Source organism: the organism of the source record quoted next, unplaced genomic scaffold (assembly GCF_019419815.1).
Source record: "Pyrus x bretschneideri cultivar Hongxiangsu unplaced genomic scaffold, Pyrus_bretschneideri_v1 Contig46, whole genome shotgun sequence".
Taxonomy (NCBI): domain Eukaryota; kingdom Viridiplantae; phylum Streptophyta; class Magnoliopsida; order Rosales; family Rosaceae; genus Pyrus; species Pyrus x bretschneideri.
Window position 1 is genome coordinate 1,752,383 of NW_025999783.1, and position 27,947 is coordinate 1,780,329.

Genomic DNA, 27,947 nt, shown 5'->3' on the forward strand with positions numbered 1-27,947 from the left:
TGAAATGCTTCCGATTTGAGGAGTCATATAAAAAAAATAATAAAATAAATAAAAATAAAAATAAAGTCAAAAGCAGAAGCAGTGAACAAACCTCCTGGCTGAGCGCGCGGAGCTCTCGAAGCCAACGGAGATGGCGATGACTGTGGCAACTTTCCAACCCAAAACACTTCGACCCAAAAGCCCTTACCTTCTTCCCAATCTACCCAGAAGAGTCTGCAACTTCAAGGCCTTCTCCCTCCACAATCCCCAGCTCCCATCACTCGTGGGTCAGTTCGAACCCACCATCCCAATAGAGAGAGCAGGGACTCCTCCCAGCTCATGGTACACCGATCCATCCTTTTACTCTCTCGAACTCGACACCCTTTTCTACCGTGGATGGCAGGCCGTAGGTCAGCTTCCAATTCCATTTAATCTTGGGAAATTGACTAAAATGATCCGAAATCAGAATTTCAATTGTTGAAGTGATCAAAATCAAATCAAATGTTAGCAACAAAGCGATCAGATGTCGACACATATTGAAAATCTGATCACTTCGGTAATTGGGTTTGAAAACTGATCATTTCGGGCAGTTTCCCTTTTAATTTTACTGCTTGATATCTGTTTGGTTCCTGAGAAAAGCCCAAATGAAAATTTATGAACTTTTGAATGGTTGTTGGTTTTCAGGATATACTGAACAGATTAGTAATGCAGGGGAGTTTTTCACTGGCAGGTGGAAACTTTTTTACTAGTATTTAGTTAAGTTCTGTTTGGTTTTTGGTTTTTCTTTTGGATTTTGGGTTATGATTTATTTGTTAACTCAGCAGATTGGGAAACGTAGAGTTTGTGGTATGCCAAGATGGTGATGGAAAGCTTCAAGCTTTTCACAATGTCTGTCGACATCACGCGATGCTCCTTGCGTATGGAAGCGGCCGCAAGTCCTGCTTTGTCTGCCCTTATCATGTCAGTTTCACTTACATTGCTGTTTGCTGATTGCTTCCAAGCAGATTCTTAAGGAAAAGAATATTAAATTTAATTAACTAATTACAACAGTAGAGAAATTACAGTTTTTTTTAATCCATTTTTCGAACTCTGATTAGCTGCAAAAGTTTTACCTTGTGGGTTTTGATTATAGTACGTCATTACATATGGGGTGCTCTTGCCACTCTATGTTTGCTTATCTTGGAAAAACTTTCAGTGCTTAGAAATAGGGTTTTGTTTATAAAAAATTTTGCTAGTCGAGTTAACTTTCCTATGGTTTTACCTTCTGATTAAATACTTAAGCATGCAATCCCTTTTGCAGGGATGGACGTATGGGTTAGATGGTGCACTTCTCAAGGCAACTAGGATAACTGGAATACAGAATTTCAATGAACACGTATGTTGTAACATTATTTTGGATGCAATTACATTCCCGCTATTGTTCAATATGGAGGGATAATTTGATTGATTTGTGTGGCCGTGAAGGGTAGGAGTTTGGACTTGTACCACTAAAAGTAGCAACTTGGGGACCGTTTATTCTTCTCAATATGGAACAGAATGTTGACAGTGATCCAGGCAGTGTGCAAAATGAATGGCTTGGCAGCTCCGCAGAAGTACTGAGTAACAACGGGATTGATACTTCATTAAGTTTTGTTTGCCGACGTGATTATGTGATTGAATGTAACTGGAAGGTATGCTCCATGCCTGTTCGCTTTAAAGTTTTCCTTACTGGATGAGTTTCCAGTGGTGATGATAATCTTTAATGACTCCTTGTTTAGGATGAAGGAGTCGACAACTGATTACTCTTTCTTTTTGTAGGTCTTTTGTGACAACTACTTAGATGGGGGATACCACGTGCCTTATGCACATAAAGGCCTTGCATCTGGTCTTAATCTTGACGGTTACTCTACCACAGTATGCTTCCGTTAACAACTCTTCTTGGCGTATGTACTTCAATTGCAAAAATAATTCTATTTACAACACTGAAGGTGTTTGGAATTGTACTATGGATTACACGACTTTTTCTTCGAGCACAATCAGACCAAGGATTCATTATCTAGAGTTCTGTGAAGAGCTTTTATTCTTGCAGCATAGATCCATCTAGTAACGTTGTCTTTGGTCCTCAATTTTTTTATTGTTCTGCTTCAGTGTTGGTTGCCTTTGCATCTGATATATTGCTGTTGGTTATATAGATGTATGAAAAGGTCAGCATTCAAAAGTGTGAAAGCGGCTCGACAGAAAGAAAAAATGATTTTGATCGGCTTGGGTCAAAAGCGCTGTATGCTTTCGTGTATCCAAATTTCATGATTAATAGGTAATTGATCAGTGACTTAAAGTGCAATGATTGCTACATTAGTTACTCGTACTAAGTTAATTCTTCAATGAACTTCGTATAACTACGCTTTTTATGGTTTCTCATAGGTATGGACCTTGGATGGATACCAATCTAGTTTTGCCGCTGGGACAAAGGAAATGTCAAGTGAGATTTGATTACTTTATTGAAGCTTCTCTTAAGGTAATACTTAATTTACTCTGCTTGATAATCCATCTCTCTTATCCACAATATTAAGTTAGGATGTCGTTATCCAGTTTTACTGTGGTCTTCACACCGAATTATTTAGGGTTACGTTTAAAATTGAAAGTTTCTAATGTCGTATAAACTTTCAATTATCTGTCGTCGAAAAATTGATGTTTAAAATGTCATAGCACGCTAACTGATTTGCTCCTTCCAAGTAATATGAAGTCACACAAGAGCCAATTAAGATTCGCACAGCACGTAGCATACTCATTGTTTCGTCGTGTTGATTTCTGCTGTGCTGTCTTCTGTTTATTTGATCTTTTGGTTCTCAGGATGACACAGATTTCATAGAGAGAAGTTTGAAAGACAGTGAAAGAGTACAGGTATAATCAGTTCACTCCTGGTTCATAGAATGTAATTTGTATTATCCGCGCTTAACTCACAACTGGTTCAACAGATGGAAGATGTCATGTTATGTGAAGGCGTTCAAAGAGGTTTGGAATCGCCCACATACAATGTCGGTAGATACGCCCCAACTGTTGAGAATGCCATGCACCATTTCCATTGCCTGCTTCACAAGAGCCTAACAGAATGATGAACTCATTGCCTTTGGGTTCTCACTCTCTTTAGAGGAGGTATTGTTCTAAGTCCTTAATGTCGCATGTGTACCTAATGGGAATTCGTAGGTGTAACCGGAGGTATATCTGTATATTTACACCAGAGGTATACATTACATGCGAGTGTATTTTGCAAGGCGACACGCGGTTTAAATATTTCTTTTTTACAGACATCCAACATTCGAAAACAGGTCAAACTATAAAACCCCAGATCACTCTTTAGGTACATAAACTGCACAAGTAAATTCCAGTGAGCAGAGACCAAACCGACTATTGCTTCTGTAAAGCTGAATGCTGCAAAAGTACATTCCCTACTTAACACATGATTAGTTCGTGGATTCTGTGAAATGTTATCTGTTGTTAGCCAAAAACCAAAAAAAGAACGATGCAGACCCGGAAAGGTATGAAACCGCCTCTGTAACTGCAATATATCTTCACACTTCCTACTGACTAACCTGAAAGACGAAAGGGCAGGTGACTATTAATCACGGGCCCGGAATATACTAGTACATTTTAATCCTGAAGCGAAATATACAAGAACTCCTACCTCTGAATTGTTTCTTCGCCTAGGGATCATTCTTGTGAAATACTTGTATAACGGTGTTTCTGGAACTGGAATCAGTTTCCCAACAACAGCGAGAGGCCAACTGCAAGGGAGAAGAGTTGTGTCAACCAAACAGAAGAAAACTAAACACTCTCAGAGTGTCTTACTTATTTTACAAAACACGGCATAATCATAGGTTCGTTTGGGACAAATAATAAATATCATTGTAACGTCAATCAAACTTTAAACGTATCTTCACCAACTCACCTGATAAAAGCTATTACAGCTGAAATCAGCCAAAGATCCCAAGTAAGGGGTTTTGTTTTAGTGAACTTCCCAAGGAACTCGACGATGATAATCTAAAGAAAAGCAAAGCCAGGTGTAAACAAATGCAAACTTTCACCAAAGCCACATGAAAAAAACAAAAGCACTAAACTATCACCTGAAGTACGAGAGTTACTGCTACTATTCCCATAAAAAGTAAGTTCTTGGTTATCCCTTGGAATATATTGAACTCATCGGGCTTTCGAGCATTGAATTCATTGAAAATCTGCAAGTTGAACATTACACTTATTAAAGACGTTGTATGTTGAACAATTACACTTATTAAAGACATCCTTTTGATAAATCATACTTAAAAATACAAACGAATAAACCCTAGTAGCTTCATCCTCAACCAATTGGTAAACAACACTAGAAATGCATACAATATTCCATTAGAGCTGAATTGACATGTTGCATATCATTTTCGACAAATCCACTTTAGTAGCAACTTAGTGCAGAACTTAATAGGAAAACTCGGAAGTGAGAAGCTTAGACTTACTTGACAAAGGACACCAGAAAAAAAAATACAACAAACGTAGACTACTTAATATTAACCAGGTATGACTTACTTGACATAGGACAAATGTATTGAATATCAGAGTATTCTTCACAGTGGTAGCATTGGGACCATGCAGCTTCAGTATACTTATTCCTCGGAAGTTGAAGACAAGTAGGACAGTGACTTGGTAGAAAGCCTGAAGTTCAAGAACAATATATCAAATATACAAACGACAATGTAGAGTATGTAGCACGACAATACACGTTATACTTCAATTTACATAAACTTAATAAACGCATGTACCTGAACCAACAAGTTCCTCCACATTATATTTGTTATGAGCGGCTCTCTGTAAAACATTGTACCATAGGTTCATTACTATAACCATCCCAAAAGCAAATAGTCTGCTTAATGACATGAAATATCCAACAATATGGGCCAAGAAGAAGGCAAGCACATTCAAAACAATAAAACTATACTTTTAGATTCTGTGCACAAAAACACAGTAAAAAAGAGTTGGAAATTTCTCTCGCAATCCCACTGACGCCTTGCAATTTCAGAATTTAGTTCCTCCATGTAAATATATATGGCTATGGTAAGCATTGTCAAAATGACTTGTTGACAAGGACTTGAAAGATAAATGTAACTGGTAAAAAGGAAACCTAACAGAAACACACTTTGACACAAAATATTGTAACTATTTTTGTCATAGAAAAGATCAAGTCTTGTTCCCTCGCCTCCCTTTTCAGGGTAGAGATCCGGTGCACTACGAAAACAAGAACTTTATCCAAAACAGCATGACAAAATAATTATAAAAAAAAAGGGAAGAAATGATATTGTTAAATCAACTAAAACAAGATGCTACTTTTCAGAAACTTTAGGTGACTAACGAAGATTAAGACAGCATATTTGGTATAATAAGCGATTTTATTTTATTATTTGTTTTGTAAAAAGAAGCCATCATCACAGAAATCTTACCTTCGACCAACAGGGGTTCTGTCCATCAAGTGATCTGTAGGTGGCTCCGTAGCCAATGCTAGAGCTCCAAGAGTATCCATGATAAGATTCACCCACAGAAGCTGAACCAAGCACAAGAAAGGCATCCACAGGTGTACACATGGAGGCGAGAGATATGTGTGTGTGTAGATAGAGATACAGATATATATATATATATATATATATATAGAGAGAGAGAGAGAGAGAGAGAGAGAGAGAGAGAGAGATCAGAACCTGAACAGCATTTAGTGGAACGTCACCAGATGAAATGGCTGCCACGACATTTATAATTAGTGCTGCAACATTGACTGTAAGCTGGAATTGGATGAATTTCTGAATATTTGCATATACAGATCGACCCCATCTAACAACCTACAACCATTAGATAAACAAAACACTGTTAAAGATTAGCAAATTTGGGTTTCTGAATCGGCACTTGAAATAATAATGAAAAAATAGACCAAGATAGATACACATACGGTCAGTTTGTCACCATGCTGACACTCCCTAAACAACTGCTTTTTTTGTTTAATCAACTTTTTATTCTTTCCCACTTTTCGATCTCAACCAATGTTTTAAAAGGCTCGCCTCAAGGCACGCCTAGGCACCCTGTGAGGCTGGGCTTGAGGGTTGCCACCTCTGTATTGAGAGAGCGGGCGGAAGGTGTTGCCGGAGCCACCTAGGCACACCTCAGGGGATTTTTTTTTTTTTTTTTTTTTTTTTTTTTTGCTCCCAAACCCAAATTTTGGGTAGGGTTTTAACTGCCTCATACCTTTTCCTTGCACTATCATCTCTTTGCCTTTTTTTCTGATTTTTATTTTTTTATATAATGGATGTGTGTGTTGTCTGCGTGCATTGTTATATGCGTGCTCATTGTGTTTTTCATCCTCTATTATATATATATATATATATATAATATATGTATATATATGTGTGTGTATTTATAATATATGTGTGTATGCTTGGGGTGATTATTGATTAATAATCTTCCTTTTTTTAATGTAATATATGTGTACGCTCAGTGTATATATTAAAAAATTTAGGTCCCATGAGGCTCCTAGGCTGGGCTATCCCTCGGACGCCTCGCCCACACCTCATGCTTTTAAAACATTGATCTCAACATATTTTCTGTTAGATTCATGTTCTAGGAATTAACTCTCAGCCATCTCCAAAGCTATTGAGATCTCTCAGCCTGATAACACCAATTTCACAATGCAAAACAAACCCTCCCTATAGGTGTAAATGGTTCCCAAATCAAAGAGACCAGATTGGAAGGCTAAGACGAATGATTTCTTGGATGGTTCTAGAAATAGTCAAACCATTTTCACAACATGACTTGTCATGCCTTTTCTACCTAAGCAGAAAACCAAAGATTTCTAGTTCTAAACCACCATAAAATTGCTTTGATGGGCTAATCAGTTATAATCTCAATCTTTTTCAAATTCTCATGTTTTCTGGGCATTAATTTCTTTCAGTGACGCTGTGGTACTGAGGATGAATAGGTCACTGATGTTCTCAGTTGTTTGCCATTTTCGTCTAGCAGTGAATCAATTTATTGAAGCAATATTCTTGACAATGCACTCTATATGCTATTTCGCTGCAATTGTATGACTAAACAAAAAGCAAAATTCAGTGTATGCGAGCCTAATGTGGAAAAGTTATACATCTGGACACCATATATGCACACTGAGTGCTATCCTATTCACTGAAGGGTGAGGGGGATGCAAGAAAAATTAGAAGTGAGAACTGAGAGTGAACAAAGTAATAAATTAATTAAAAGTATGTATCATCCGTTGGATGGAATTTACCGAATGAAACACCTGAACTTTTGTTACAGTCCAGTTAAAAGAATGAGCTTGTGTTTATGTTACTGATTAATTAAAGCACTAGACAACATGTCTATTAAAGAAAGGAGTTATGAACAGAAAGATAGAACAGAGTGCTACAATACAATAGACAATGACATTACTAAGAAAAACTGCAAAATGTTCATACAGTTACTAACCTTCACAACTGAAGCAAAATTATCGTCCAAGATAATGATATCTGAACTCTCTTTGGCAACTTCAGTCCCTTGAATACCCATTGCAAGACCAATGTCCGCCTGAACTCGTATGTGGATTATTTCCAAAAGAAAAAAACCATCAGAACATAAACTCATTTAACACCACAGCTAAAAGGGACAAAAAATGACCCGCTACAAAACTAGTGCAGGGATTCAAACACATTAGACTGCTACAATAAAATCAAAAAAGACAACAAACAAAAACTGAAGTTAAAACATTTGACAAACCTCATGCAGTGCAGGAGCATCATTAGTGCCATCTCCGGTTACAGCAACAACATGACCCCTTCTCCTCAATGCTTGCACAAGCAGAAGCTTGTCATTTGGGGAAGACCGCCCCATCACCTGCACATTACACAAAAAAGAACCAATTTTCCTCAAATCTGGTGTTCACACTTCAATCATCAAAACATGTCACCAGAAACAATATGCAAGTAAATACGAGTAGATATCCAATTACTCAGATCATACCGAAATCTTTTCAGCATAATCTTCTCTCTGCTTATCCGAAAGTTCACGGAAAACTTTTCCTTCAATGAGAGTTGGCTCGGTAGCATCTGAATCTGGAGCAAGTATGCCACATTCCATAGCAATTGCTTTCGCAGTTTGAACATTGTCACCCGTGACCATGCGCACCTACAAAATTCTCAGATTGGAAGGAGAATTTAAGATACAACATCCAGTTGTTCACTTTCTCCAAACAATATTTAAAATGATACCCAGAAAATAATTTATGAAAAGAATATTTAAACAGTACCAAATTTCTTTATAAATGAAATTGATTCTTCTGATTTACAGTTACTGTACGACTAAACTACAGATACAGATATGTACCTGAACCTAACTAAATTTTAACCATAATAGGACATACATTGACACATAATGACATTACAACCAGTGCAAAAACAACTGTGCATTTAGACCAAGTGTATAAAACTCAAAATAATGATACAATTTTTAAGAGCAAAGAACTGAGGGAGCAAGTGGAGGCTGAAAAAAAATAAAGAAAAATAAAAAACCTACAAAACAATATAATAAATAAACATGCATAGGACAGCCCTATGAAAAACATAGAGGCAAGTTGATCTACCATTGTTGCACAATAAACAAGCAATTTATACAAGTTGACAGCTGAACTTATTAAGCATGGAATCTTTGGGCTTTCTACAAATTGGGGACTGAACCCTTTCTGTTCTCTCCGGCCTAATAAACACTCTTAATCTGAAAAAAATCCGAAGGACCATTCACATAGATGTTACTAAATAATACCTTAACACCAGCTTTTTGGCATAGTCGCACTGCATCTCTCACCCCAGGCCGACAAGGATCCTGCAATTTTTTCAATTCTCTAAATAAGTTTAAACAAACTACAAGTGAATGCAAATCTGGAAGGTGCCAAAAGAAGCAACATATCAGCTTAGAACAGTGAATGTTAAATGTTACATGCTCCTCATCTAAGTTAGCAATACAATGTCTAAATTTATGAACGCACTACCTTTATACCAACAATAGCAAGCAAGACAAGGTCATCATCAGGCAATGCCCACTCAGATAGTTGTCCATCAGTTGGAACATCTTCCAATTCATGTGGTCTATAAGCAATGGCAACACAACGCAAACTGCGAGCCGCCATATCCTCAATTGATTTCCTGAAAATTTTTGACTGCAGACAAAGGCATATTTCATTAAAATGAAATATTAGACAAAAACTTCCAAAGTTCAAAGTCACCATAAAAGGAACACAAAAGTAGTAAGAAAATAAGTTTAGGAACAAGATTCATACAATTGATATTAGGGATAATTTGTACAAGTTCAAATTTTGTCTTTTAAGCTTAAAAGAAGGTTATAATGTCTTGCACGATCACAAAAAATTAAAAGGGTGTTAAAATCATCTCAAGCTGGAAAGGAATGACTAAATTAGAGGAAGAAAAAATAGACTGTATTATACAAGTGTTTCACTAAAGAAGATGCAGAAATTAACTATCATTTTATTACGTAAAAGCCAAAGTTTTCTCCTACCTTCTCATCATCCATAGCTACCAAATTGTCATTTGGATCCAGGTACTTTGTACAACAGGCCAAGACTATTTCAGCAGCCCCTTTCCAGTGTATATGAACTTCGGAATTGGGCTGTACAGATAGAAAAAAGGAAATCAACCATTACTTGCAGCTCCCTTGAATGCAAAAGAAGTTATCCACAATGAATACTAATATTCTTCCCCATGTACTGTAACTGATATATGAAGACATTTTACAAAAGAGAACGTATAATATTAAAATCATCCCGATTCCTGATATGTTTGTTGCAACCAGGAAGGTAACAAATAAAACACAATAATGAATACATAACTACTAAAACAAAATTCAAAACGTACTATCTTAAGATCCGCATAATATAACCATATAATCAAGAACTCTTAGTGTGGCAAGGTAAGATTCTTAAGTTCCCTACCAATTTAACTGCAGCACCGCCTCGTTTTTTCTCAGAGTTGAATGGGAACACGTGAAGAAGTGAAGACTCAGACCTTATGGCATCAAAATTCATTCCGAGCTGCAAACCAGTTATCAATAATTAGTGGTGAGTTCAAGGGACGAAGTAACCCATGAGCAGTAGCAAGATACATGAATTGGAAAACCAAATGAAAGAACCTTGATTCCCAATTGCAGAATTGCCTTTTCAGTTGGTGATCCAGAAACCTCTATATCACCGCCAGTCTACAAAAGGGAAGAAACAGCAAATTACAACCTTACTGAACCTAAGCCTTCACCACTCAATATTCTGCTTAAAAATCTTACCAAGAAAGCAACACAAATACTTTAAGCATACCTCAGGCATATAAACACTGCCATTTGTATTGAATGCGATGCCTTCAATAAGCAAAGATGATAGCATTGGAGACAAGTCTGGCTTATCGCCAGAGAGAACGATTTTCCTCCCACCCGTAAAAGCCTCAACAACAGCCATCTATACTCGAAGAAATGTAGAGAATAATATCACTCATTAGCAATCTTAAGCTAGAGAACAAAAGAATGAGAGGGAGAGAGAGCAAGAGAGACAGTTAGAAATAAATGTCCATAACATTTGTTCTGCTCACGCCCACCACCATTTTTTAATCTCAAAACACCCACACCAATTGACTAAAATTTTCTCTTAGTGAGACAACACTTAAGCTGATTTGAACGCTCAAACTAACTTCATCTGAACTAGCCTAGTTGATGAGACCTCAACACCTCGACCGTCATATATTTTACAATGAAAGAGAAACTGGGCATTTAGAACTCCATTTAGAACCTCATTGTAGTGTAAGTTATACCCACCTTGTTTAATGTTAAGGTTCCAGTCTTGTCGCTGCAGATTGTAGTTGCAGAACCCATGGTTTCACATGCAGACAGCCTCCGCACCTACATTTAGAGATCCATTGTTCCAAAATTATTATATGCTAACCCTAAGAAAAGTACATATACTTAAAAATCTATTAAGGCACAAGACTGAAAGACAATTAGACTTACCAAGGCCTTATCTGCCATCATTTTTCTCATTGAGTAGGCAAGCCTGTGTTATAGCCAAAGAATGAAAGGGGGAAAAGTAAGGAATGAGGAACGTAGAAAGATGAATGTGTGCAATAAAAAAGTATCCTTTTACAAAAGAAGGTAAAAGAATAGTTTTATATTTTATGTTTGGCTTGCGGGAAGCCCAGGGCCACAACACATTGTACAGAAAACTTAGTATCGAAATAATCATTTTTCTGATAGCAGGTTACTCAGTGTAACACATGGGTGAAATTAAAAAGGAAAAAAAGAAAAAGAAAAACAGGTTTAGCACAAAACAATGAGCAGACTTACGTCAAGGTAACAGCTAAAGGGAGCCCTTCAGGAACAGCAACCACCACAATGGTGACCTAAAACATTTTTCAGATTAATCAAATTCACAAAAACGCTTGTATTTAAAGTGAATAATCAGGTAAACAATGAAACATCACGGGCAAGTATTTACTGAAAACAACCCAGGAGTTATTGACATACTGCAATAGTAACAATTTTAATGGCTCCATCTAAGGCATCTCCAAATTTTGTCTTTCCAGCGGTAAACTGAGGTTTTCCAGTTGTATCTTTTGTATGGCCAGTAAAGTATCTGCACAAGTTCAAGTGTCACTGTCATTGAGAAGGGGTCACTAGTGATAGTACTCTATCATAAATCAAGTCACTGTCATAGAGAAGGGGTCACTAGTGAAGATCGGAATATACCTAACCAACAGGACTATTAAGACAAGAAAAGCCACTGTGAGTCCAACAATACCAATGAAAGTCGCAACCCCGTTCAAGCGCACCTATTCAAAGATGTATATGTTTGAGTACATAATTCCATACATCAAATGAAAATATTCAAGTTAAAAGTTCATCGCTGACCTGCAAAGGAGTTTCTTCACCAGTATCTTCAGAAATACTAGCCATGAGCATTCCCCATTCAGTATTAATCCCAACACTAGTTACCTTAAGAAACAATGATAATAATATTAAAACATTGACAGTTCTATTTCAAAATTACAAGGGCAGCAAATAAAGACAAGCCTCCCAAAAAAAAGTTTCAGTACCCAGAAAGATTTCAGATATTGCATTGACTGACTCTAGAAAAACCATTATGAATCTATATATGTATCATGGGAAAAGGAAAAGAGAGATTGGAATCTTTACCAGCATAGTACCATTTCCATCTGCTACTTTGCAGCCAGACATTAGAAATGGGTCCTTGGAGTCCTTGCGAACCTGAAGAAAGGAAAATATATACATCATATGATTTACAGAAAATAAATGGTCAGTGTTCAAACGAGGCTAGAGAACATGTATAGAGGCTCACAATCTTGCTCTCTCCAGTCATACTCGACTCATCTATTGCAAGTGAGTACCCAGTTATTAAAATGCCATCAGCAGGGACCTACATATAGAATCACAATATTAATAAACTTTTCAATTGGAATGCAACTGCGAAATATACATGAAACATTTACTGACAAATGCGCATACCTGATCGCCGATATTAAGGGGTACAACATCACCAACAACTAGATCATAAATTGAGACCTCAACACGTCTACCACCTCTAATGACCTGCACATTACCTCCAAAGCTAAATATCGGCACATGAGAAGAAATAAAATTCACATAAACTGACGGTGAAGAGAACCAGAAGCTCACTTCCAAATGTATATTTCTCTTTTCCTCATTTAAATTCTGGAACTGAAGAGATTGTCTGTAATCACTAACGGCTGCAGGTAAAAAATATAGGAAAAACTGATGAGTGTGTACCACTTCAGATTAATAGAAACTCCCATTTATTTTAGAATTCAAGTAATAAACTTGTATAAGCTCATGATTGACATATGCTTAAACACCCCACAAAAGAGCATAAATGATTAAACATCATCCAAATTTGTAAGAAGCCCATATACGGCTACGAGTGACATGCATAGCATCCGCTCTAATAATGGCAGATATTATATATATATAAGTGTACACGCATATACACACACAAACACAAACACACACACACACACACACACACACACACACACACACACACACATATATAGAAAAGATGAATAAATTTTGAACTCAAGGCTTTAGTGTCAAATAATGTGCTCAAATGTGGAATTGATGTATTCTGGCCACCATGAATAGTCTTCACTCAAATTAGTTTTTGGGAAATAAGTACAAAACTTGCTGAGCATATTCACAGAATTTTATTTGAATATGGAGAGGGAAAGAAACAAAACTGTTAGACATCTATAATATATATATGCCTAATATTTAAAGCAAGTTGACTGGTACATCAACACACCAGCCCCTACAAGAAAATTAACTAAAATGTTGGAAACAAAAATGACAATCAAATATATACATTTTAGACATCATTGAATAAACATGCTAACTCAATACCTGTAACAACAATGACAAGGAGAACTGCAAAAGCAATGCTGCCCCCATCATACCATCCCTCCTTTATACCCTGTAAGCTACAAAGAATGCGTAAGACGAACACCATAAACAAATTTCGTATTTAAAATGAATAAATAAAATGAGATTCACAAGGGTTTGTGATATCACTTTTCTCCAAATATGATTATGAAATCATCAACATTCCCACAAAAAGTGACAGATTTGCAACCATATAAGCACTATATCTGTGGTAATGATAGAGGTCATTTCTCTAATAATGAACACCATGGCCCTCGCAATACATGCAATCAAAATCTGCACTATTTAAGAAAAGACAAATCATGCTACAACAACAACTCAGACTCCAAAACAAACAGGACATTATCAGAATATAAAAATCACCACAACTAGCAGATATTCATAAGAACACCCTAAAAGTTTCACATCCTACTCTCATTAAGGATGAAGCTATTAAGAAGCCAATGCCAGCTCACCTCTGTTTTTATACCCAGCGCTAAAGAAGCCACTGCAGCTACCATCAAAATGATCAGAGTAAGATCTTGCCAAGCTTCCCAAAGAAATCTCTATCAGACAGACAAAAGAAAAAAGAAATATATTATAACAGCACAAACTTTTCTTCTTCTTTTTTCTTATTATATCCAAAAATGGAAACTTCAAAATTTCACAACTGTAGCAAATTTACCCAGAAACTTCTTGCTTTTTTCCTAGGATATGTGTTCGACCCAAATGCATTTTTCCGTTTCAGTAAATCAACATCATCTCCATGAATTCCCTTGTCGAGATTTGTTTTCAATAGGTCCCCTAAGCCTGTGACCTGATGTAAGGAAACAACAGAACAAATATAAGCAATAGTGTTGATGTACCAATTCAGATCACAAAAGAGATTATGTGGTGGACTTGCCCCCCCATATTGTTGAAGAGCAGCAAAATTATGATCCCTCGTCACTGGAACTAGTTCCTCTTGTCCAATTGGAAAATCGCCAGTAGAACTTGGTTTTGGCACTACGACTCCTAAAAATAAGAAGCAACAAGTTAACTCCAGAACTACCACAGAGAACAGTTTCCACACCAGGATTTATGCATCACGATGGTGGAGCAAATGAGAGAGATCTCTAAAACACAATCCTAAAAAAATGAAACAAGAATGCAACCTCACAAATCCTACTACAATCTAAATGACAATGAACCAGAAATGAACAGAACATGACAAACAAATTGCCACACCGCCCTAGGATTAGACCCAACAAACAGGGTAATACCCTTCAAACAACGAAAATGAATATTTACAATAATGTTGCATTTTTTTCTGCGGATAATATTTACAAAAAATCTAATGGAATAAAAAAAAAAGTACCAATCACTTGCTGGTCTCCAGCTTCCTTGAAAAGATATGCAGCCTATTTAAAAATAAAGAAAAATCATATGTTAGGATAGTGATAGTACACGAATGACTTAAGACACATTTATTTTGAAGTGATTTACTCGTATGGCTTGTGCATGGGCTCTAATCTTCCTTAGCGTCTGCTGCTTTTCTTCTTCCTTTTTCAAGTCTAAGGTGTACCGGAATCGACGAGAAGCATTCAGCACAAGTGCCGCTTGCTACAACAAAACAAAACATAGTTCAGCCAGAAGGGTCAATAAAAAAATCAGATCAAATAAAATAGAACAAAATAAATGATTTCCGGTAACAATGTAAACTACGCACCCAAAAGATATTTCCAATTCTATTGATTTTGTTATTAAAAACGAGTCCCATATCAAAAAAGATACTCGTAGAACTTTTTGAAAACAATTTTCCAATTTTTCTTTCAACTGTACAACACTACTTTATAGGTTTAATCTTCTAATCCTGGCCATACTAAACCTAACACAAATTCGGAAAGTAGTATTCCCTTCTTCTTGAAAAATTGAGACTAATCTATTCACATAGAGGGAGCAACTACACTATTAATAGATATTTACCATCCGGTACAGAATACCGACATTACAGATACACAAACAGATAGAACACTGGACCAAAAATACACCCGCAAAACAACATAAACATATCCATACATACAGAGATGAAGAACAAGTTGCAGAAACAAAACAATAAATGTGTAAATACATATAAAAATGACTGTAAAACTGCAAAATGTTATATAGATTGGAAAGCATACCCTCCAGCGCTTGAGGCGCTCGACCGAAGCATCCTTAGTTCTGGCAATGTCAAAAGGACTGGACGAGGACTCGTCGTCCAAGTCGCCCGAGCGGCTGCCGCCGGCCTCCAAATCCGCCCGTGAGCCTCTCGATTGACTCATCGTTCCTTAAAAACCTGTCGCAGGAGAGATGGCGCCGTTAGTTTCTTCAACCGCCGGGCCCTAACAACCACTCGAAACCCCTCTCACGCTCCCAAATTCTCACTCCCCGAACCCAATTTCCAGCTTTCTAATCTCTAATTTCGTTTCAAATTTTCGAAAACTCGAATGCTCGTCACACTAAATACTAGTGCAACTTCCAGTCCGAAATTTCAAGACTTATCTGGAACCGCCGCTCGCTCCGCCGCACTTGGCAGAGACGTTAGGGTTCCAAACGAAAACCCGGAATGTTTGGCTACAATTTATAAGAGCTGGATAGGGGGTTCACTTGTACAGTCGAGACTCTGCCGTACAACTTCCTACTCCCTCCGTCCCTTCCTATTTTATTTTATCTCTCAGAATATATATAAAAAAAAATATTAGCAAACCACGCACAGTAAAAACAGATATTTTGGCAAGTGACGGACATATAAGAGAAAAGTGTTGCTCTTACATCGTGGTTGGGTTTAAATTTTGTCGACTATGTAGTCTGATATTTTTGTCGGTTGAAGAAAAAGATATTTTGGAAAAGGGTTAAAAAGGTAATTAGGGTTTCTCCACTAAGCCTTCTCCACGGGACTCTAGATTATATCCTCTTCTCCACGACGTGTGTATTGATATTCTAATTTATGTAGATTTTTCTTGATCATCTACGTCGGCTTATTCATGACAAAATTTAAATTAAAGAATACCACTAGCGTATACCTTATAATGGATGCTTAGAGAGTAGCACTATGCGTTTTTTTGCATGCACAAATCAAATGGTTAGAAAACTGAATTTTAGTTTACGAAGAAAAAAGACAAATGGATATATAAGAAACGAGCACCCAAGTCAATAATCTTTCAATCAAGGCGAAAGTTTTAGCTTACAAAAGAGGAAGATAATTGGATAGACAAGAGATAGGTGCTCAAGTAAAGAATCTTTGTGACCGACTGAAGTTTTAGTTTTTCGAAAACAAAAAAAAAAAAAAAAACAATAAGTAAATAGATAAGAGATAATCTAATGGTATTCTTCTTCAGTTGTAAATGAGAAGTTATAAGACGCCCACTCCCTCACCCCATTCATGTAGTACTATCATTGCCTACACGAGAAAGTGACCGAGTGAAGGAGTTTTGGTGAAGAAACACGTTTGTGATTGCGAATGACACATGGTTCGGCGTGGTGGTAGTTGCGGTGGGGGAGACCTCAGGAGTCGGTGGGGGGTCACCCTAAGCACGTTGTGTCATTTGCTTAAGAGGTTTTGGATTTAGACGTACGTGGGGGTGCGTTTTCTGATTCCTTTGGTTTTCATTTGCTCACCTTTCTTTTCTTTCTTTTTTCCCTTTTTCTGTGGGATAATTAATTTCCTTATTAGGGAGCAAGTTAGGAAGATGTTTCTTGGAAGCAAAGAATCGAACCATGTGATCGTGTTTTTTTCTTGCAAGTGAGGTCGGAATTTACATGGTGTTTGTTAGAAGCAAGGAAAGAATCAATGGTGATGCTCAAGTTTTACCTACAATAATTTTTCTCCGTTGTGGTCATGATGAAATAATTCAACTAATAAAAGTTTTCTAAAAACGGGTGCTAATATTTCCAGGGAGAAATTTGGTTGAGTGACTCCTGAAAAATCTATTGAATTAGGCAGCAAGAAAATAAAGTCCTATAAAAGGTGTGGAAAACTATGGCAGCAATGGAAAGATTGTTGAGTCGGCCAAAAGGACACGGTAGACCCGGTTGTAACATCACTATTCATGACTTGATCACACTTGTGTTTATACTATATTTTGATGTCGATGGGGTTTGATAGATTGTTGACGTGTTGAAGGGCAGAGCCGACTGTCGAAAGTTTCGATAAGCAAACGGCGGGGCAGCATATGGAGATGACCTGTGGCAATTTGGAACAGTAACTTTGTACCTTGGAATAAGGAGTATGGGGATGACTTGTGGCAGTTTTATTAGATTTTTCTTGCTTGGTCTGAATCTGATACGTATATTTTTTTTTTCTGGATATGAATGAAATGAAAGCAAAGATAAATAAATTATAATACGTACCTGAAATTTGCAGAATATCCAGAACAGCTACTACTGAAGTGTTGTATGATATATCTTTGGAAGAAAAAGCGATGATCAATATCTCCGCATCGCCAACAAGATTGAGATGTTACGTATAATTGAGGTGGCCTTCATATTCCCTCTACTAAATAATCCAGCATGCATGTATATAGATTATTCTTCTCTAAGAGTACTGCGCATGCCTGAAGTAATTTCCAGTAATTAAGTATTTATGTGTAAAACTGCAATCAAAACGGACTAATGTAAACTGGATGCAGCAATTATATATATAAGCTAAAATATCTAGGGTGGAACCTAACCCCAAAAAAGTTCTAGCTGTATATATATATAGCTAGGTGGAAAGGTATAAAAATGATGCAATAATCTGCTTATTTTAATAAAAACGCGTCCTAATTTAGAGAAAGTAATATTAAATCAATAAAGAATAACTTTGCAGTATTCGAAACCAAAAATGTACATGAATCGGTCTGAAACCTTTCATGCAGACAGTACTTAAATCAGCTATATCAATTGGTAGTGTCTGCTGGCTTTGATTTTCACCTCCTTATAATTAACAACTATGTCATATATGCATATATAGTATATTTTATTTTATTTTTGATAGATATGCATATATACTATAAGTGGAAAGGGAGTTCTAGCAGTTTCTTTCACCCACATTTTTCTTGGTTGTTTTAATAATTTCTAATTGTTCGTATTTGGTCCATCGATCTGTGTGCTGTAGGTGGGGTGACCTTTGCTTGTCAATTGGTTTTGGCATTGCTTAGGGTGCATGATTTCACGTCCAAGTAATCTGTTCTGATGTTAATCTTTTAGGTTACTCTTTATTCTGAAAGATTTCTCATTAGTTAAGGTTTAGGTTTTAAGACATTCTAGTTTGTTGAGAGTACGTAGAAGACGGTCTTGATTCTTTGTCGATGAATGTACTTCACCATCTCCAGGTAAGTTGAGCTTATATTTAAGTTTAGTCTTACTTGGTAAAACTAAAGTTATTAAGACTTAAATTGATAGACAAGCGAAAATGGTCTCAAAAGCTTAAGCTGTGAGAACGGCCGCCGATGAATATCAAGCTTAAATACTCTTTCTTGCGTGCAAATTCGTCTTACACTTGGAGAAGCAGACTGAGACAGAGAGAGAGAGAGAGAGAGAGAGAGAAAGAGAAACTTATAGGTGGAGTCTCTCATCACGTTACCATGCAAACCAACAAAGAAGTGGCATCATAAATCAAAACCCACATGTCCTACCTTCTTGCAAAGCATATCCAAATATCATGATGCTAGATAACCAATAGCCTTAAAAACTAAAGCTTTTAAAGAGTGTACTCTAATATATATATGATCATCATGACTTGCGTTGACAGGATGCTAAATTTAGATGGGGCGGATGTCATCATTAATCATATCGGTAACACTATGAAAGTTAAATTTCCTATATATTGAATGGTTTCATTACTAATTAAATCTAAACTTTCTAAACAAAATCTATTATCTATTAAATTGATGACAGTATCACTCCTGGACCGCTAAAATGTCTAAAACTTTTGACACTTAAATCAATCACTGGATAAATGTCGCATTTTATCTAAATAATATTGTGCCAAGGATTTTATGCAAAGGTTAGCCAAAAATCAATAAAACTTTACTATTTAGCCATATATTAATGATATTTTTTTGTTTTGGACTTAATCAAGGATATATTTTTATTAACTAGGCATTTGTCAGTAATAAATGTCACATGAGCTTTAAGTCATTATAAATAGTTAAAACTTGACTCTTCTATTCTTTCATTATAAATAGTTAGAACTTGACTGTTTTATTCTTCTCTCTATGAATGTCATATGGCCTTTAAGATATTATAAATAGTTAGAACAAGAATATTCTATCACTCCCTCCCCCCCCCCTTCGTTTACATGGAGGAGTCTGCTCAACTCAAGGAAACGGAACCAGGAAAATGGACACTGCATTGCAGTGACTGAATCCAAATCTAAAAAATAGAGCCAGGAGACAGACACTACATTACAATGTCTTAATTCAAATGTAACAATGAGAAGTCGTGTGAGGATATGAGACATGTGAGTGATGGAAAAAACTGAACCAGAAAACGGACATTGCAACACAACGTCTGAATCCAAAAATAAAAAACAAAATCATGAAATGAACATTGTGTTGCAGTATTTGAATCCAAATGTAAAAATAAAAAATAAATAACAAAAAGAACATGTAAGAGGCGTGGGAGTGATGATAAAAAACAAAACAAGGAGATGGACACTGCAACGCAACGTCTGAATCCAAAAGTAAAAAACATAATTAGGAAATGAACATTACATTGCAGTGTCTATATCCAAATGTAAAAAAGAACATGTAGGAGGCGTTTGAGTGATGGAAAAAATGATACAAAAAAATAGACATTGTGTTATAGTGTCTAAATCCAAATGTAAAAAAATAGAATAAGGAAATAGACATTGTGTTACAGTGTCTGAATCCGTATCGATTTATTCCAAAATATAAAAACTATGAGAAAGGAGGTGTTAGTTGAAGTAGATGTCAGCTGTAGTGACAGATTTTGTAATTTTTGTTTATTTTAAATGCATTTAAGTATCCTAATATACGATTAACCTATTTTTAATTAATATAAATATTATTGATATATTGTTAACATTGTAACTTTTTATTGATTTTATACTAAATCACCCCTTAGAAAAGTTGATTTGAGCCCAATTTCCAAGCGTACTTTAGGGAAACCCCGAAAAAAAAATCATTTTTTTAAACCCCTTGACAACTACATGACCTATTATTACTTTCATTTTTGCAGAAATAAATACTTTTATTTTTCATTCCTAATCTGCCCCTAAGTTTAAAGATGCATAGAAACATTAATTTCATTCCCAATCTGCCCCATAAGCTGATAACCTGCACTACATGCAATATATTTCTTTTTCTGCTCCTACATGTCTTGAAATTTGTCATGATGATAACCCATAGTGTTTAGTTATATATCTTTACCCTACGTACATATTTGTTTATGTATCTTTACAATAGGTAGATAATGATAGCACATGTATAATTGTTTCATATCTCTTTTATAAGTAAATGAAGATGTTAAGTTTTTATTTTCATATATGGACATTATATTATTTTAGAAAATAAAAATTGTTGCAGTGCCAAAAATACCATTTGCCCTACTAAGATTAGTCCGGCTTTTTGTCAGGTAAATTCTCTTCGCCCGACAAAAATTAACTCTTGGTTGGGCAACGCTTTGGTTTTTCAGAGGCTTTACACGATGGAGTAATTTGGTAGGGCAGGTCGTTGTTCGTCAGGCAAACATTTGGTGTCAAGGGAAAAAAATGGCACGAAGCCAGTCAAATCTTGCCAGATGAACTTTGAAAAACTCCATTGCGTAAAGGCTTAATTAGGTTTTAAGGTTTAGGATGACCAACCTTTCCCGAGTTATTTCCATCAAACTGCCACTATTATTTGTTTCAATCATGGAGGTCTAGAGAGTAGCATTGGTGGTAAAAATCAAAGGAGTTAAGTGCAAGAAGAAGTTAAAGCCAATTGTGGGGGTTCATAGCAGCTATAAGATTTATATGGTAATATTAAAACTAGTAGTTGGAAGGAATATAAGGATCGCCGTGTGAAATACTTGAGTGATTATTCTATGGCAAAGAAGGTGATGACGAAAGTTTACTCAGATGACTTGCGTGTTGAAGAAAACGGAGAGGATACCACCATCATGATTAGACATATCCCCAACAAATACCACCTTCAATCCCTACTGTTGGATTCATCTCCACATCTATTTTATAAACACCTCTTCTTCCTCCATTTTTACAACTCACTCAAACCCATTGTTCTGGTAAAATCTAATTCCCCAAAGCTTTAAACCATATGGCTGCAAAATTAATTTAACAATCCAACTATCAAACTTGTTTGTCTATTCTCCAAGATCTAAGAGGCCAAAAATCACCAAAAATAAATCTCCGGAGATTAGGTAATGGGACGAAATTGTTTGACGGTTAGAAACGAAAAATCATGATTTAACAATCGTTTTAACTTCGATTTTGATGATTTTTTTTACAAATACAATCCCCAACCCTAGAAGAATACGATGAATGAACCCAATCATGAATTTAAAATATGTACACTAGTGAATACAACAAAAGCTTACATACTACTTAATGAAAGTATAGAATAAACTCTAAGTGTTTGAGAATCTGTTCTTTTGATGAGACACGCATTATACAAAATTAAACTAGTTTCCATGATCCAACCATTAAACATGTTTGCATATACTTCAAGATCTTGTACGCCAAAAATCACAAAATTAAAAAAAAAAAAAAAAAAAAAAAAAAACGTTCGGAGATAAGGTAACAGAACGAAATCATTCGACAATGAGAAGAAAAAAATCACGATTTAATGGTCATTTTAACTCCACTTTTGACAAGACCAAAAATTGAGAGTAAAATCACACACTAAAATAACATGATCGTCAAATTCGATGACTTTTTGAATCATTTGAATTTAATGTTCAAATTTGAGAAATATTGTTTTTTTTTTTTTTTTAAATTTGGCCTACGAAATCTGTTTATATGTCGGGTTAACTTACAAAGTTTGGTCGAGTCACAGCACAATTTTTACGGAAAAATAAAAAAAATTGCCCTCAAAATTTTCCCAAAAATTCAAACTTGCCCCAAAATATAGGTAACCAGACGAGATATTCTAAAATTTCGTCGAGCAAACTTTATGTTCCACTAATTATTTTACCGAAATTAAATACTTCAAGCAACCGCTGCCCACCAAACCAATAGGGTTTGCCTGATAAAAATTAGGGATTTTAACACGTGTCAGAATTTTAAAAACCTTCGCCCAATGAACCTTCCGTCGGGCAAAGGTCCAATATGTTGTAACCCCAGAATCTTCTTCTGTCTTCCTCCTCATGCCACTCAGTCTCTATATCTTTTTTTGCAACTCATGAGACACAACTCTCTCTAACCTCAGCAAATCTCTTAGGAATCTCTCTTTCTGCAACTCAGTCTCTCCATCTAACCTATCTTTGCTCCATGTGCTCTCTCCTCCAACACCCGCGAGCTACACCATCATCACTCTATGCTCTCTCTTTGACCTCATTGTCGGTGATTTCTATCTCTCTCTATTTTAATTTTTATTTCGAAACTATTCTAGGATTTGTTATGATTGGTAGGATGTGATTTGTGGGTACGGTGGTGGTTGTGGTGTGGGGAGGATGGCTACGGTGGTGGCATAAGGTGTGGGAGGGTGGGTACGGTGGTGGCGGTTCACGAGTAGTGAGGTTGGTGGTTCACGGATAGTGGTGGTGGTGGTTGTGGGTAGTGGGAAAGGTGGGGAAGGTGGTGGTGGGGTGTGAGAAATTTTTGTGAAATTGTAGGAAATTTTTGAAAATTTGTAGGAAACTGTTTAAATTTGATAAAATTTTAGAAATATGTGAAATTTTATGAGATTTATCAAAATTTGTAGGAAAATATGAAATTTTTGTGAAATTGTAGAAATATGTGAAATATTAGTATAAAGGTATGAAAATTTGTGAAATTTGTAAGAAAATGTTTAAATTGGTAAAATTTTGGAAATATGTGAAATTGTAGGAATGATATTTGTGAAATTTGTAGGAAAATATGAAAATTTTGTGAAATTGTAGGAAAGTAATAAATTTTTTTTTCACATATGTCTTCGCGCCTGATCACTAGTGGTCGCCATTCTGCTTTCACATTTGCTCAGAGTGAGAGGTTAACCCCTAACGCCACCTAGGGTGCCAGCGAGACCTAATGGCCCTGCTAAGTCGTTTGCCGGCGCCATTAGGGCAGGTGGTCCGATCTGCTAGGCACCCCTAAAGTCGCAGACGCCATGAGCTTCTAGCAACCTAACCCCATCCTTACCACACCTGCTTAAGGCAACCCTAGCGTAAAGGCTGATTCGACGACTGTGCAATGAATGGGGGATGGGTGATTTGTAGGGTGTTGGTGAGCAACTAGATTACTCGGGTCACGTAAAAGCGGATCTGGGTTGGATACCTCTCGAGTCACCGATGAGTGAGTGACAAAGCCAACAATTTGTTGACTCACGACTGGGTGCCATCATCCACACCAAATGCCCCATGGTCATTGATTCCTGGAAGACGCACAACCCTGAGGTCTGTGTCGAGATGGATAGACTGCTCGACAAGTGTGCAACTTTCTTAATTTATTATTATTTTTTCCTTTACTTATTTAATGTGGTTTAACTAAAAATTTTGTTTTTTATTTTTTTTATTTTTATTTTTTATTTTTGGAATTTCAGGCCAACTTCGAGTGGATATGATGAACAAGGCCTGTGTCGAGTAAATTGACCAATGTGGAAGGAGTGGTATAAAGAGTGGAAGTACGAGCTACACATCTACTACCAGACTTGTGTGTCGCCTAAGACAGCTCATAGAGATCCACTTGAGGAATGAGGAGTTTGTGGAGGGGATGGGTGAGTGACATTGGATGTGCACTCATTTTCAGAGTGAAAAATTTCAGGTAAGCTTTATATATATTTTAATTGAATGAGGGTTCTCTTCGGATCCTCTTTGTGGGGATCCTAGGGATCCTCACATCCTAGTAATTCATCATACATTGTGCGGTCAGTTTTCGTTAGGTACTACTTATGTTTAACTTTAAATTAAAAATTCAAAATAATTTCTGGCTACCGCACGATGTATGATAAACAGTTAGGATGTGAGGAACCCTAGGATCCCCACAATTTGGATCCAAATGGGATCCAAATCCATTTTAATTCTAGTTCAATTTTTATGTTTCTTTAGTAATGTTTAATTGTATGTTTTACTTTACAGAAAAATAAGGGGTTGAGGAATGGTGAGCTACTGGTTCACATTTCCTGAAGGTGGATGTTTGGGGGGAAACACATGCCAATTATGACATCTAAATTGCGAACGGCATTTTTGTAAGTATTCTTTTCTATGATTTAATTGTAAATTTCATTACAACAAATAAGGTTTAAATTATGATCGAAAATCTTAATTGATTTCCCCTTTGTTTTTTTGTAGGCTTTTATGACACTAAAGAAAGACGAGTACCTCGCCTACTCTCCTAGCAGCAACCAGACGTGCCTATGGAGAAGCTGATATGTAATCCAAAGGTGTATCTACAATTATTGATGGATGAGGTTAGGCGATGGAAAGGCAAAGAACTTCGTGGCCTATGAGCAGGTCGGGTTTAAGACTTCAGAGGTCGTCTTCTTCAGTAAGTTATATCCTTCGACTGAGACTGATTCCAGACTTCAGCATGTAGAGATGGAGTTAGTGCACCAAATAAAAGAAACTGAGCACCAAAAAGAAGAAGTGGCACAGAGAGAAGTTGTTGTGCACAAATTAATGTGCATGTACTTTGCTAGAGTAAGCCAATCCTTATCAGCTTCTGGTATAAGCATTCCCGACCCCCTGAGCAACCTTCAGAAGCCATTCCCCCAGCCACCTCAGCACCCACCGGAGTAGTTTACATTTATATGTTTAGTTTTTTTAACATAATTGTATGGACAATTTTATTTTGAATGTAATTAAATAACAATTTTAAAGTTGTCATTAATTATAGCTTTTTAAATTAATATAATTAGAATTAAAAATTATTTATTACAAATATTTTTTTAACGTTTTCTAAAAATTTTAAAAAATATTAGCCCAACAACTTTTTCGTCGGGTCAAATTTATAACATTATTTTATTTGATTCTAGGCAACGAAATATCCTAGGCTAGCAAGATGATTTCGTCAAGTCAATATGGTCAACACATGTTTGCCCGACAAATACATTTGTCGGTCTAACTTTGTTGTGGCCGACGAAATAGATATTTTGTTGAGTAAGACTTCGAGTGACAGGTTTTATCCGACTAATCTTTCTCGATAAACTTGTGTCAATTAAAAGTTTATGGCGATGAAAACATCTTTTACTTGTCTGGCGAGGTTTTTTTTGCAGTGTTATAGACATAATTATCAAGGGTAAATAGTTGTGTAGTTATCACACTCGCTAATTGATCTGTTTGAATGTTTTTCAAGTGCAAATCATATTATTCAAATTTTAAATTAAAAAAACATATAATTAGGAATTTTCAATTTAAGTTCATGTTTATTATTATGGGCAAAATAGTCACACAAATGAAAAATGAATGCAAAAATTTAATTTAATTTGAAACCACATAAATATTGGATAAAATAAAACTAACTATATATATGTTCACTGAGCCTAAAGCAAAAAACCACTAAGCTCCATGGGATCAACATCCCAAAATCCATGTGTTGAGCAAACTGTGAACTTTAATTGAGTAGCTCTAAACAACATCGTCTCAATTAGTTTCTGAGTTGCTCTAAGCCTCTAACCAACAGCCAATTTTAATAAGGATCAAGCAATGTTTGGCATTATTATCTTGGACAATACAAGCAAAGCATTCTCCTCTTAGGAGATGAGCAAATTCTACCACTTACAAATAACGTATCTTCATTGTAGAAATTTTATAATCGGAACCGTTTAATCTCTTATTTTTCATTTGAAGATCATTCGTACTAAAAATCATTTAAATTGGATATCGTTTAATCATCCAATGTATCAAATAAATCAAAATGTCATTACCAAATTACATGTTCATGATGAACTGTTTATTGATTTCATACATACTAAACAATATCTGATTCGAATGATTTTTTGTAGGAACGGTCTTCAAGTGAAGATTAAGAGATAGAACTATTCCAATCATGAAACAGTAAAAATACGTCATACGTAAGTGAAGGAACGAACTCATCTCTATAAGGGAGGAATGCAAGCATTAACCTTATGCCTTTGTTTTACTTTTCTCTCTATAATTAACAAGCCCATCTTTTAAAGATGTATGTTTAATTATATTTTTATATACATTCTTAGCCAAAATGATGGTTTACATCCACTTAAAATTTGTTCCTTGAAATTTTTGCATTTTGCATTCCGCCCGTTAGACATCTAACTATTTGCTAAGAATCAAATATGAAGTTGCGGCGAGGATTTGATTTCTTTTTATTCGTTTCCCATCCAAAGTGATTGCAAATTTGCATTAATGCAAACGGAAAAACATGTATAATATACTGCAAAAAATATATATTGGAAAAGATATATATACCTACCTTAGCGAGAAACCAATAGAAGGAAATTTCCAAGAAACTTCGTGTATATATTGCTCCAGAAGGAAATTGAACTTAAAAGATCGAATCAGCTGGCCTCCGGGGAAAATGCAGAAAGATCAGATGATCAGATATTCTTATGTTTGATATTCTTTTCCATATGTCGAAAAAGAAGAAGAGCAACTTCAAGAAGATAGAGTAAAAGAACATAACTTTATTGACAAACAAAGATAGCATCAAAGCACATACATACGTGTAAAAAGAGGGCTTTTGCAGCAATATATATTCCTCCCAACAATTTCAAGACATGCATCTTCCATAAACGAGTGAATATCTTATTTGCACATATACTGACGGACTTGCAATGATTCAAATATACGGCAAAACGCGTTTCGCTCGATCTGAGAATAATATTTTTCTTTCTGCTTTGTGTAATCCGATTCGATAGGCATCAAACGTAGTGCAACTTATAAGGATGACATGTGTGGACCTTAAGATGGGCCTTGTCGTAATATGATTTGGACTCCATATATTACTGACTTTCCCGGAAGTTGCCCAACAAAAGTCTAACTCAGTCACCACTCGTCACCACAAATCTATATATTTTTGTTTGTTTGGACATGTGAAATGAAGACTTACAAACGCTCCAGTTAGAAGATGCCGTTACGAGATAGAGTCTCAAGGCTAAAGAGGTATAGAAAGACCTAGGAAGACTTGAACAAAGGTTCTAAGAAAAGACTTGGACAACTTGAATCTAACGGAAGACATGACACAAAACCAAGCGCAATGACGTTCTAGGATTCATATATCAGACCTCACTTAGTGAGATAAAGCTTTGTTGTTGTTACATTTTTGTACTACCACATGATCTCTGTACTACACATATATATAAATCCAAGACGTCAGAAATTTGTCCAAAGAGATTAATTCT

At 36.0% G+C, this 27,947-nt stretch overlaps 2 protein-coding genes and 1 long non-coding RNA gene across 9 annotated transcripts; 2 read left to right on the forward strand and 1 right to left on the reverse strand.

The window, feature by feature from the left end:
• On the forward strand, positions 1-3,205 carry LOC103935767 (choline monooxygenase, chloroplastic). The gene is made up of 10 exons (XM_009345576.3): positions 1-389; positions 664-709; positions 804-939; positions 1,280-1,354; positions 1,449-1,649; positions 1,777-1,872; positions 2,151-2,272; positions 2,380-2,473; positions 2,809-2,859; positions 2,934-3,205. Exons 1-10 carry the CDS (start codon positions 131-133, stop codon positions 3,069-3,071), a joined length of 1,218 nt encoding a protein of 405 aa, XP_009343851.2. The 5' UTR covers positions 1-130; the 3' UTR covers positions 3,072-3,205.
• On the reverse strand, positions 3,203-27,452 carry LOC103935766 (calcium-transporting ATPase 10, plasma membrane-type). Of its 6 annotated transcripts, none has more exons than XM_048567819.1 (36): positions 27,270-27,452; positions 27,020-27,108; positions 17,845-18,047; positions 15,636-15,790; positions 14,959-15,075; positions 14,831-14,873; positions 14,159-14,487; positions 13,950-14,039; positions 13,456-13,525; positions 12,715-12,785; positions 12,544-12,627; positions 12,377-12,454; positions 12,214-12,285; positions 11,929-12,012; positions 11,767-11,849; positions 11,545-11,653; positions 11,365-11,420; positions 11,032-11,074; positions 10,840-10,923; positions 10,349-10,486; positions 10,171-10,236; positions 9,974-10,072; positions 9,541-9,651; positions 9,017-9,184; positions 8,791-8,850; positions 7,993-8,157; positions 7,750-7,866; positions 7,462-7,560; positions 5,691-5,828; positions 5,439-5,539; positions 4,764-4,809; positions 4,531-4,656; positions 4,080-4,187; positions 3,905-3,996; positions 3,641-3,740; positions 3,203-3,548 (listed from the first exon to the last, which is right to left on the reverse strand). In XM_048567819.1, the coding sequence occupies exons 4-36, from the start codon at positions 15,774-15,776 to the stop codon at positions 3,537-3,539; spliced, it is 3,300 nt and encodes a 1,099-aa protein (XP_048423776.1). In that variant the 5' UTR covers positions 15,777-15,790; positions 17,845-18,047; positions 27,020-27,108; positions 27,270-27,452; the 3' UTR covers positions 3,203-3,536. The 6 variants fall into 6 exon arrangements, with proteins under 6 accessions (XP_048423776.1, XP_048423778.1, XP_048423779.1 ...); XM_048567821.1 differs by having other exon boundaries at positions 27,016-27,108; XM_048567822.1 differs by having other exon boundaries at positions 27,266-27,452.
• Positions 23,059-25,152, forward strand: LOC103935765. Of its 2 annotated transcripts, none has more exons than XR_007252116.1 (3): positions 23,059-24,059; positions 24,174-24,818; positions 24,922-25,152. It is a non-coding gene; the product is annotated as an uncharacterized LOC103935765 (long non-coding RNA). The 2 variants fall into 2 exon arrangements; XR_007252117.1 differs by having other exon boundaries at positions 23,059-24,027.
• Positions 27,453-27,947: the final 495 nt, after the last annotated feature.